Here is a 10,666-nt window from a genome sequence, read left to right on the forward strand (position 1 = left end):
ATTTAAAGAATTTTTACACCCTCTTTAGCCAAAAGATTGCCAGAGTGCTTACAAAAAGTCAGTGGTAGGTAGTTTAACCCGACACCCATCTGACCATGCGGCAGACCTCAGCCAAAAGCAGTGCCAGGAGAATCCTACCCACTCTGGACTCTCCAAATGTAAGGATCCACCACACACAGCAGGAAGGAACCGGACCAGCCAGTCCAAGGTCAAACCTGTCAGGCGCTCCCACCCTGAATGACCACAAGGTCTCCCAACTTCCTGTGCCCAGTAGCCACTCCTTGCGCTCCTTTCCTCCCCAATCCAGAAATGCCACAAAAAATAATAATTTTAAAAATCATAAAGTGGGGGAAAGAGCTGACAAACAACAAATTTACCATTCTTGGGCAAGGTCATTGAGCGAGTGGTGGCTAATCAGTTGTCGACACACTTGGATGAAACTGATTACTTAGATCCATACCAATCGGGCTTCAGGACTGGTCACGGAACTGAAAAAGCCTTGGTCGCTCTGGTAGATGATATAAGGAGGGCATTAGATAGGGGAGAATTCACCTTTCTTCTCCTCCTTGACCTTTCAGCAGCTTTTGATACTGTTGACCACAGTATCCTTTTATATCGCCTGGAGGGATTGGGAATTGGAGGCACTGTATTACGGTGGTTCCGTTCCTTTCTCTCTGACAGGTACCAACAGGTGGCATTGGGGGAAGAGGTTTCAGACCCTTGGCCTCTCAATTGTGGTGTGCCACAGGGCTCTATCCTCTCTCCCATGCTATTTAACATCTATATGAAGCCGCTGGGGACAATCATCAGGAGATTTGGGTTGCAGTGTCACCAATATGCGGATGACACTCAGCTCTATCTCTCGTTTAAATCTTCACCAGAGTTGGCTGTGGAGACCTTGTCCAAGTGCCTGGAGTCCGTGAGTGGATGGATGGGAAGGAATAGGCTGAAACTGAACCCCGACAAGACCGAGGTACTACTCGTGGGGGACAAGAGAAGGTTGGGAACTGTTGACCTGAAGTTCAATGGGGTGAGTCTACCCCTGAAGGACCAGGTCCGCAGCCTCGGGGTTGTACTTGATTCCAAGCTGTCCATGGAGGCTCAGATTTCGGCAGTGAGCCGGGCAGCTTGGTATCAACTACACCTTATACGTAGGCTGCAACCCTACCTTCCTGTTCATCAGCTCCCACTGGTAGAACACGCCCTGGTCACCTCTCGATTAGATTACTGTAATGCGCTCTACGTGGGGTTACCCTTGAAAACGGTCCGGAAACTACAACGTATACAAAATGCGGCGGCTCGACTACTTACAAACAGTCGTTGCCAGGACCACATCACGCCAGTGTTGTTCGATCTACACTGGCTTCCAGTTGTTTTCCGGGCCCAATTCAAGGTGTTGGTATTAACCTTTAAATCCCTATATGGTCTCAACCCAGTGTATCTAAAGGAGCGCCTACAACGCCACCAATTATGCCGCCTGACAAGATCGGCCACACAAGGCCTTCTCTCAGTCCCGCCAACCAAATCAGCTAGATTGGCGGGAACTAGAGAGAGGGCCTTTTCAGTGGCGGCCCCCACCCTCTGGAACTCCCTCCCACAAGATCTTCGGCACGCCTCTTCCCTGAATATGTTCCGCAAGGCCTTAAAGACCTGGCTTTTTCAACAGGCTTTTGGGACTTCTGGGGAGGCTTAATGTTCTTATGATCGAAATGCCTCCTACCCTGTATTGTTGTTATCTTAATTTATATTGTTATATTGTATTTTATTGTGTTGTATTTTGCTGCATTTTACTATATGTACGTCGCCTACAGTGGCCATCGGCCAGATAGGCGACACATACATTAAATTTTATTATTATTATTATTATTAACATGGAAAAGCTCCACTGCCCAAAACCACCATTCTTCTGAGGGTTCCTGTCTATACACACATCCATTCACAGCATACTAACCACACATATCTGGGAGGCAGATGGACTGAAATCAATGTCTCTTGCAGTCATATTCTTTGCCTGAGGAACATGTATACTAATTTGATGCTATAATAATCAAAGCAACCTAGTTTGCCACAAAATTGAGCAGTTATAAATCCTGGGAGCATAAAGCAGGCTTCTGGCTCTGGAGTCCACACGCCTTTTGCAGCAAAAACAAGGGACACCTTTAAGACTAACATGGCAAGAGCTTTTGCAGCCTAGAGTCTTCATCAGATGCAAAATTTTGCACCACAGAACAATTTGCTCTGAGGCAAGGTGAGTAACTGTGAAACAAGAGGGCTTCGTAGGGGCACTTTCTGTATGTACACAAGCTAAGAGCACTTGACCACTCAATGCCCAGAATTTTCCAGAAGCAAGAGATGGTAGTTTCTCTCCGAATCAGAAAAGAAACAATTAAGCGCACTGATGCTCTGCTGACTTCTCTGGGTGAACAGAGCAGGGATCTACCTCCTCCACGCCCTCCCATGTCAAGGGGACTTAGGCTTCCCTTGACAGCTGCTTTTAAACATCCAGGCTGCTTCGTTGAGTCATAAATATCCATCATTTGCCACAATACTACATTTAACAAACTACAATGTTTACAACACTTTGCCTCAGAAGTCTGGTATCTTCCCCCCCCCCCCAATTACATTCTTCCCTTGCATAGGAAAGTCAACTTTAATTCACTTACTTTGGTAAGTGGTAGAAGTCACTATCAATTCCCCCTCCATAAACATCTTGGAAGAGATAAAGCTATAAAGACCTTCCACAGGAGGGCATTCCTGAACATCAGCCCCACAACCCAAAAGGCCCCACTCCATACACCTGTCGGCAGGAGCGGGGTTGGGAGTGAACCTGAAGCAGGGCTTCCAATATCGAACAAGGACACATTCTATTCCTAGGCAATGATTTAAATCAGAGGGTCCTAAGGTGGCTTCCTTTATACCAGTGGTTTAGAACAAGTTCATTCAGACAGGCAGTCCGGACATGGCTCTCTTAAGCATGTTCCACAGCCTCAGTCCGGGAATGGAAAAGTCCTGGCTCAGATTATGCCTCTGACTGGTCATCTACTGGGATCCTTTCTGCAGGGGTGATTTTTTACTTCTTTACTTCTGCCGCATGGCACCTACAGTTCTGTTCCCCCCCCGTTGTTCAAAATTTATTATTATTTTACTAATTGCCTTCTACAATCATCTCAAGGTAATGTACAATAAAAATAGCAACAAACAGTTAAAAATACAAGAGACAGCAGATAGATTTAAAACAAAACAAAACCGACACGCATGGCAGAGATGCATCCATCTGGCTGAGAAAGACTGGGAAGAAAAATGGAGTGGGCTGGAAGGAGAAACTCTTGCAGGCCGCAGTGACCTCCTGTGTGCCGAGGGAATAAGGCAGTCTATCAAGTCACTTGCACAGGGCCTTACACAAAGCCACTGAATGAGACCATCAGGAGAGATGGCTGAGAGTGTCACTAATATGCTGGGGAAGGCAGCTCTGCTTGTCTTGCAGGAGAAGTGCGGATCCAGTGTTTGGAAGCAATACCGGATGGCACAGGGGTCAATGGACAAGCCAGAGGTGCTGTGGGTCAGCAGTTCATCTCATCTGCCCAGGGAGGTGGTTTTCCACCAGCTCTGGAGAGGATTGTACTTTACATAAGAATGTAAGAAGAGCCTGCTGGATCAGGCCAGGGGCCCAGCTAGTCCAGCAACCTGTTCTCACAGTGGCAAAAAGAAGGCCCTGCTGGGAAGCCTGCAAGCAGGACCTGGGAGCAAGAGCGCTCTCCCCCTCCTGCGGTTTCCAGCAACTGGTATTCGGAACCATACCACATGGACTATGGAGGCAGGGAATACCCATAGGTTACAACAAAGGCCAAGCTCTTTAATTTGGCCCCTCACTCTTTCTTGGCCTAAATCCAGCACTCAGCTGCAAGCAGAAACCTTGAACTCTGTCAATGTGTGTGTGTGGGGGGGGCTGTTTTTAAAAATGTTAAAAACTAAAATTAAATTTTGAAAAAGCAACATACAGTATTTCAGACACAAAAAGGAACTCCTTGCTGGTATTGCCTTTTGCTAGGGAGGCAGGCAGGGTGGATACCCTGCTGCCCAACCAGGTTGGACACAACTAAGTTCAACTGAGAGCAGACCCATTGACCTAAATTAGCCACAGCTCTTAACTTCAATGGGTCTACTCTGAATAGGCCTAGGCTTGAATACAACTCAGCCAAGCTAAAATCTTGGGTTCCTCCACAGTCCCAGATTGGGCACTTGGTGCGAGTCTATGGGGCAGCCCAGAGAGCATCAGGAGACATGTTAGCAGGGCAGGAGAGGAATTACCTCATTTTAGGGAAGTTCCCTCTTCTGAAGTAAAATGTGATGGTGTTGGCTTTTCTTGGCAATTGGCCAAGAATTACATGTACAGTAATACCTCAGTTAACAATACCTCCAGGAAAGAAGCTCCTTTTAACAAAGTCTTTTGGGGGGGCACACACTCTGACTTAGAATGTGGCTCGTCTACTGGACTGCGGCTGCTGCAGGCAGCTCTCACGTGTGACTAGAATGGCACTCCTTGCCAGGTGGTGCTTGCGCCTTTGCAGTAAACAGTGCCTGGAAGCACTGTTTACTGCAGATGCATCTGCTCTAGTGTAGGGCAGGGTGGCAGAGACATCAAGCGCAGGGTGATAGTGGTGGCTGCCCCTTGCCTGCCTGCTGGAGTGTACAGAAAGGAGAACTGCTCAGAGCTTTAGGTTGCCACAGCAAGATGTTGCACGATGAAAGAAAAAAGGCAAGGCAGGCATCTCTGGAAGGATTTGACCCACCGCTGGAGACCACACCACTGCAAGGTGGGCAAGGAGCACAACAAAGAATGTGAGGAGGAGGGGGTGCCCTGGGGTCTCTCGGACAAATTGGGGGGAGGGAGGTGGCCTTAACAACTGCCTGGCTGCTCTGGCCATGACTTCACCGCTTGCCCAAGACTGGCACTCAACAGAAACCAACCAGTCACCCGCTGACATTTGTCCCCACAAGCAGCCCACCCTATTTAGAGCAGACTGCCCTTAACCAGGGAGGCTCCATGGCACCATCGTGGCTCACAGTCACTGGCAGCCCTCTCCCTTCGCTTCTCTTCCCAAGGCTGCCATTCGGTTCGGACCGAGTCCCGCCGAACTTTGTGCGCTTTATTTCCAGTGCAAAGCGGCATCCGCGACGGGGCAAGGAAAACTGGCGGGCAGATGGTGAGGAGCCCGCCCCACAAGATGCACGTCGCCGCCCTGCCTGCTGCGGGGGTCAGGGTTCCTTGCCGCCGCCGCCTCCCTAAAATCTGGCCTAGCCCTCACCGAAGGCCTGCCAGGGGAAGAGGAAGCCCTCCGCGCCCATGGATGCCCGGCTGCTGAGGCACCGGGAGGAAAGCAGGCCGCGTACAGACGGCCAGGAGCGCGTCCCGCCCTATTCACACGACCAATCAAGCGTGCGCTCCCCACACGTGCGCCAGCCATACTGAGGGTGGGGTAGGGTAGGGGAGGAAGAGGAGCGCCCCGCCTGCGAGGGGGCTCAGGATCCGGAGGGAGGGAGGGAGGCGGGGCAAGCACGCTGCCCCGGAAAAGTCCTTGCTCCTAAAAAGCGGCCTTGGCCGCGACGCCCAGAGCCAGCGAGGGAGGGCCCTCCCGCCCCGACCGAGCAGCCCAGACTCCTAGCCTCGTAAGCGCCGCCGGGGCGGCAGCTCCCACAAAGCGGGCCCGGAGGAGGAGAAGATGCGGACGGACGCCCCGCGGGAGCCGCCTCCCCTGCCGCCGGCGCGCTTTCTCTGTGGCGGCGGCTGCTTGGCTGCAAAGACAGGGCCGCCGCGGCGGGCGGGCGGCCAGCGTCGCCCTCCCTCCACTGGCGGAGGAACCGTGGAATTCCCTCCCTCCAGCCGGTCTTTCGGACCGACACTTACAGCCGTAGTGGGGCCGGGCCACGACCGCCCCGTCGGTTTCCTCCGTTGAGGCCATGAGGGCGAGCCAGGCGGTGGATGCGGCGGCTCCGTCTAGTCCGAGGCCGTCGGTCGGGGCGAGCTCAGGGGCTGCTGTGGCGGATGCGACGAACGAAGGCGAGGCGGGAGGGGAGTGGCAGCTCCGTCCGTTGGGCGGCGGAGGGAAGGAGGGAGCGGCCGTTCTCCTTCCTGGCGCGGCGGTGGCAGCGGCAGCAGCAGGGACGGGACGGGACGGCCCAGCGGGGTGTGTCTCCGGCGGCGGCGCCTCCTCCCCGACAAACCAGCTTGGCAGGAGAAGGCTGGGCGAGGGCTGCCTCAGAGCTGCCTGGCGAGGAAGGTAGTCTGCCTGCCGGCGGCGACCCACGACCTGTCCAAGCAAGACTCCGGACAATGCGCGGCCCCTTCCTTTAAGAGACGGGGCGTCTGCGGAGTCCTTGGTTAAGGAGAACCTCCATGTTCACAGGCAGAATACCCCATCCTTCCTGCTGCTGCTGCTGGGGAAGGTCTCGCCTCCTGCCTTGCATCGGGCTGGCTAACTGGGACCCTCCTGGTTTCCTTCACTTTCGCCCAAGGCAGCGTTTGGCTGTCCGGTGAAGACGGGAGACCCACCCAACTCCACTTTGAGAGTAATCCAGGATCTGCGGTGATTGGGTAGCAACATGACGCGACCTTGTCCCCCCCCTCCAAAAAAGATACTTACGATACTTGTAATTTAGAGAATAAAAACAAATGCAAATCTAGGGTTGAACCCAATGCTAGACCGACCTCAGCAAGGGAAAGTCCAAGGGTCCAACTGCCTCCCTATACGGTCACCTGCTTTGAAAGTATTTAAAGAATTTTTTCTTGTTGGTTTTTATGTTTGTGGCAATCTGATCCTCAAATTCTTTTTAGCATCCCTTACTGTCTTGCATTTCTTTCGCCAGTGTGTTCCTTTCACTTTCCTCATTCGGAGACTTCCTTTTCAAAGGAAGCCTTCTTCCCTCAAATAGCTTCTTTGACTCTGTTCATTAACCACACTGGCATCCTCTTGGCCCTGGTGGTACGGGATCTGAGGTATACACTCCAGCTGAGCTTCTATTGTATTTTTAAACAACTCCCAAGCATTTTGGGATTTGACTCTCTGGACTTTGCCTTTCAATTTTCTTTTTACCAATTACCTGATTTTAGGGAAGTTCCCTCTTCTGAAGTAAAATGTGATGGTGTTGGCTTTTCTTGGCAATTGGCCATTTACATGTACAGTAATACCTCAGTTAACAATACCTCCAGGAAAGAAGCTCCTTTTAACAAAGTCTTTTGGGGGGGCACACACTCTGACTTAGAATGTGGCTCGTCTACTGGACTGCGGCTGCTGCAGGCAGCTGTCACGTGTGACTAGAATGGTGCTCCTTGCCAGGTGGTGCTTGCGCCTTTGCAGTAAACAGTGCCTGGAAGCACTGTTTACTGCAGATGCATCTGCTCTAGTGTAGGGCAGGGTGGCAGAGACATCAAGCGCAGGGTGATGGTGGTGGCTGCCCCTTGCCTGCCTGCTGGAGTGTACAGAAAGGAGAACTGCTCAAAGCTTTAGGTTGCCATAGCAAGATGTTGCACGTTGAAAGAAAAAAGGCAAGGCAGGCATCTCTGGATGCATTTTGGAAGAAGCCTTCAAGTGGTCTGTATGCAAAACTTACCTGACCTGGTTGTTTCATTTCAGACATGTGTCTTACTAGTTTTGAATAAAAAGTTTGCTGAAATATGTTGAACTGTGCTTTTTTGTTTGTGGTGTCCTAACCTATCCCTACATTTTCCATCTTATTCCTACCTCTGGTACCAAAGTTTCTGTTAAAGAAGTAATGTCCAGGAACGCATCTACTTTATTAACTGAGGTATTACAGTATGAAATAATAATAATAATTTAATTTTTAGGCTGCCTATCTGGCCGAAGCCACTCTAGGCGGCGTACATATTAAATTCAATAAAATACAAAATACAGTAAATACAATAAAATACAAATAATCATCAGTGACAGAATAGCAGCAATTGCAATACATAGCAGCGGGGATTGAGTATATAATTAGCCCATCCCGATAGTCTCAAAGGCCTGACCAAACAGCCAAGTTTTTAATGCTCGGCAGAAGGTATCCAGGGAAGGGGCATGTCGAAGATCGAATGGGAGGGAATTCCAGAGAGTGGGGGCCGCCACCGAAAAAGCCCTCTCTCTAGTCCCCACCAACCTAGCTACTTTTGTTGGTGGGATTGAGAGAAGGCCCTGCGTGGCGGATCTTGTCGGGCGGCATAGTTGGGTGACGCTGGAGGTGCTCCTTCAGATAAACCGGGCCGAAACCGTATAGGGATTTAAAGGTTAACACCAACACCTTGAATTGGGCCCGGAAAACTACTGGAAGCCAGTGCAGATTAAATAATACTGGTGTAATATGATCACGGCGACGGCTGTTTGTAAGTAAACGAGCCGCCGCATTCTGTACCAGTTGAAGTTTCCGGACCGTTTTCAAGGGTAACCCCACGTAGAGCGCATTGCAGTAGTCTAATTGAGAGGTGACCAGGGCATGTACTACCTGTGGGAGCTGATGAACAGGGAGGTAGGGTTGCAGTCTGCGTATAAGGTGTAGTTGGTACCAGGCTGCCCGGCTCACTGCCGAAATCTGAGCCTCCATGGACAGCCTGGAATCAAGAACAACCCCCAGGCTGCGGACCTGGTCCTTCAGGGGCAATTGTACCCCATTAAACCTCAGGTCAACAGGACCCAGCCTACCCCTGTCTCCCACAAGCAGTACCTCGGTCTTGTCAGGATTTAGCTTCAGCCTGTTCCTTCCCATCCATCCACTCACGGATTCCAGGCACTTGGACATGGTCTCCACAGCCAACTCTGGTGAAGACTTAAACGAGAGATAGAGCTGTGTGTCATCCGCATATTGGTGACACCGCAACCCAAATCTCCTGATGATAGATCCCAGCGGCTTCATGTAGATGTTAAATAGCATGGGAGAGAGGATAGAACCCTGTGGCACTCCACAAGTGAGGGGCCAAGGGTCTGAAACCTCATCTCCCAATGCTACCTGTTGGTGCCTGTCAGAGAGAAAGGAACGGAACCACTGTAAGACAGTGCCTCCAATTCCCAGTCCTTCCAGGCGATCCATCAGGATACTGTGGTCAACGGTATCAAAAGCCGCTGAAAGATCTAGGAGGACAAGAAAGGTGAATTCTCCCCTATCTAATGCCCTCCTCATATCATCCACCAGAGCGACCAAGGCTGTTTCAGTTCCATGTCCAGTCCTGAAACCCGATTGGTATGGATCCAGATAATCCGTTTCATCCAAGTGTGCTGACAATTGGTTAGCCACCACTCGCTCAATGATCTTGCCCAAAAATGGTAAATTCGAAACAGGGCGGAAGTTGTTCAGAACTTGGGGATCCAAGGAGGACTTCTTTAAGATAGGTTTTATAATTGCCTCCTTGAGGGCCAGTGGCATCACACCCTCCACTAAGGATGCGTTTACCACCGCCCTAATCCCTTCGCCCAGTTTCTCCTTGCAATTCACAAGGAGCCATGATGGGCATGGATCAATCAGTATGTTCTATTTAATAGCACTAAATAATAGCACTATTTAATAGCACTGTTCCCGATCGATTCAACAACACTTGCATCTCACACCAGGTCCTCGGCACCACTTAAGATTAAGTCCAGGGTCCCCATCCCTCTGATAGGTTCCATGACCAGCTGTTTTAGGGCACAGTCATTTTAAGGTATCTGGAAATTTTGCTTGTCATTATTGGGACACACGTGCAGCCAGTCTCTGTCAGGGTTGTTGCAGTCACCCTTCACTGCAACATTTCCTAGTATGGATGCTTCCTCAATTTCATTTCTCATCTTGAGATCTCCCTGAGCATTTTGATTGGGGGGGGGCACACAATAGAACGTCCCCAGTACTAAGCTACTCTTGGGGTGCAGTATCACTACCCACAACAATTCTGTGGATGAGTCTGCCTCTTTGGGGGTTTCTACCTTGCAGGATTCAATGCCCTCTTTCAAATATAGAGCAACCCCACGTCCAATACATCCTTCCCTATCCTTCTGATATAGTTTATACACAGGGATAACCATGTCCCACTGGTTCCTCCATTCCACCAGGTTTCCGTTATGCTCACTATACCAATGCTGGCCTCTAAGACCAAGTGCCCCAGTTCTCCCTTCTTAGCAGGGAGATTTCTCCCATTAGCATATAAACACTTGTGTATGATGTTCAAATGTCTTTGGCATTCGTTTTGGCCTGTGCTACTCTGGCCTCTCTGGATTGCCATCCTGTGCACCCACATGCACAGTGCCTAGCTCTAAGCCTGCCCCATTTAAATTTTCATCTTTTTGTTTGTTTTTTCCCAGGGGTAGGTATTTTCCAAACTGGACCCTCTCAAGCTCCTGTCAGCTCCCCCCCCCATCAGTTTAAAAGCTGCTCTGACACCTTCTTAATTCTGGTCAACTCTGAATACACTCAGCTGGATGCAGCCCACAGTCGGGGCATCCTGCTTCTCCCGTACTAGGTGAAAGAGCGTGGCTTACAACAACCTTCCAAAGCAGGCCACTTTTCCTGCATTCACAACCCTATCGCGGGTGCCGGCAGCGAGCAGCGCACAGGAACGCCCCAAATTCAGCCTTGCGCCTTTTCCAGAGAAATTCATGCGGGGAGGGTCGGAGCGCCTAACCCTTTCTCTGCCGGAAGTTTTTGTGCTCTC

General features: G+C 50.6%; 1 protein-coding gene across 4 annotated transcripts in view; it reads right to left on the reverse strand.

Annotated features, from left to right (window-relative positions):
• IQGAP1 (IQ motif containing GTPase activating protein 1) overlaps nucleotides 1-6,514 on the reverse strand; it is a 70,321-nt gene extending 63,807 nt beyond the window's left edge. The window contains exon 1 of one of the 4 annotated variants that reach the window (XM_061595903.1): nucleotides 5,906-6,514. In XM_061595903.1, coding sequence (XP_061451887.1) covers nucleotides 5,906-5,960 — 55 coding nt within the window. In that variant the 5' untranslated portion in view covers nucleotides 5,961-6,514. Of the gene's footprint in view, nucleotides 1-377; nucleotides 472-5,006; nucleotides 5,272-5,306; nucleotides 5,389-5,905 lie in introns of those variants that run through there. The other 3 variants (XM_061595904.1, XM_061595907.1, XM_061595906.1) reach the window with 3 other exon arrangements.
• Between the last annotated feature and the right edge of the window lie 4,152 nt (nucleotides 6,515-10,666).

This window comes from Rhineura floridana, chromosome 14, assembly GCF_030035675.1.
Source record: "Rhineura floridana isolate rRhiFlo1 chromosome 14, rRhiFlo1.hap2, whole genome shotgun sequence".
Lineage (NCBI taxonomy): Eukaryota > Metazoa > Chordata > Lepidosauria > Squamata > Rhineuridae > Rhineura > Rhineura floridana.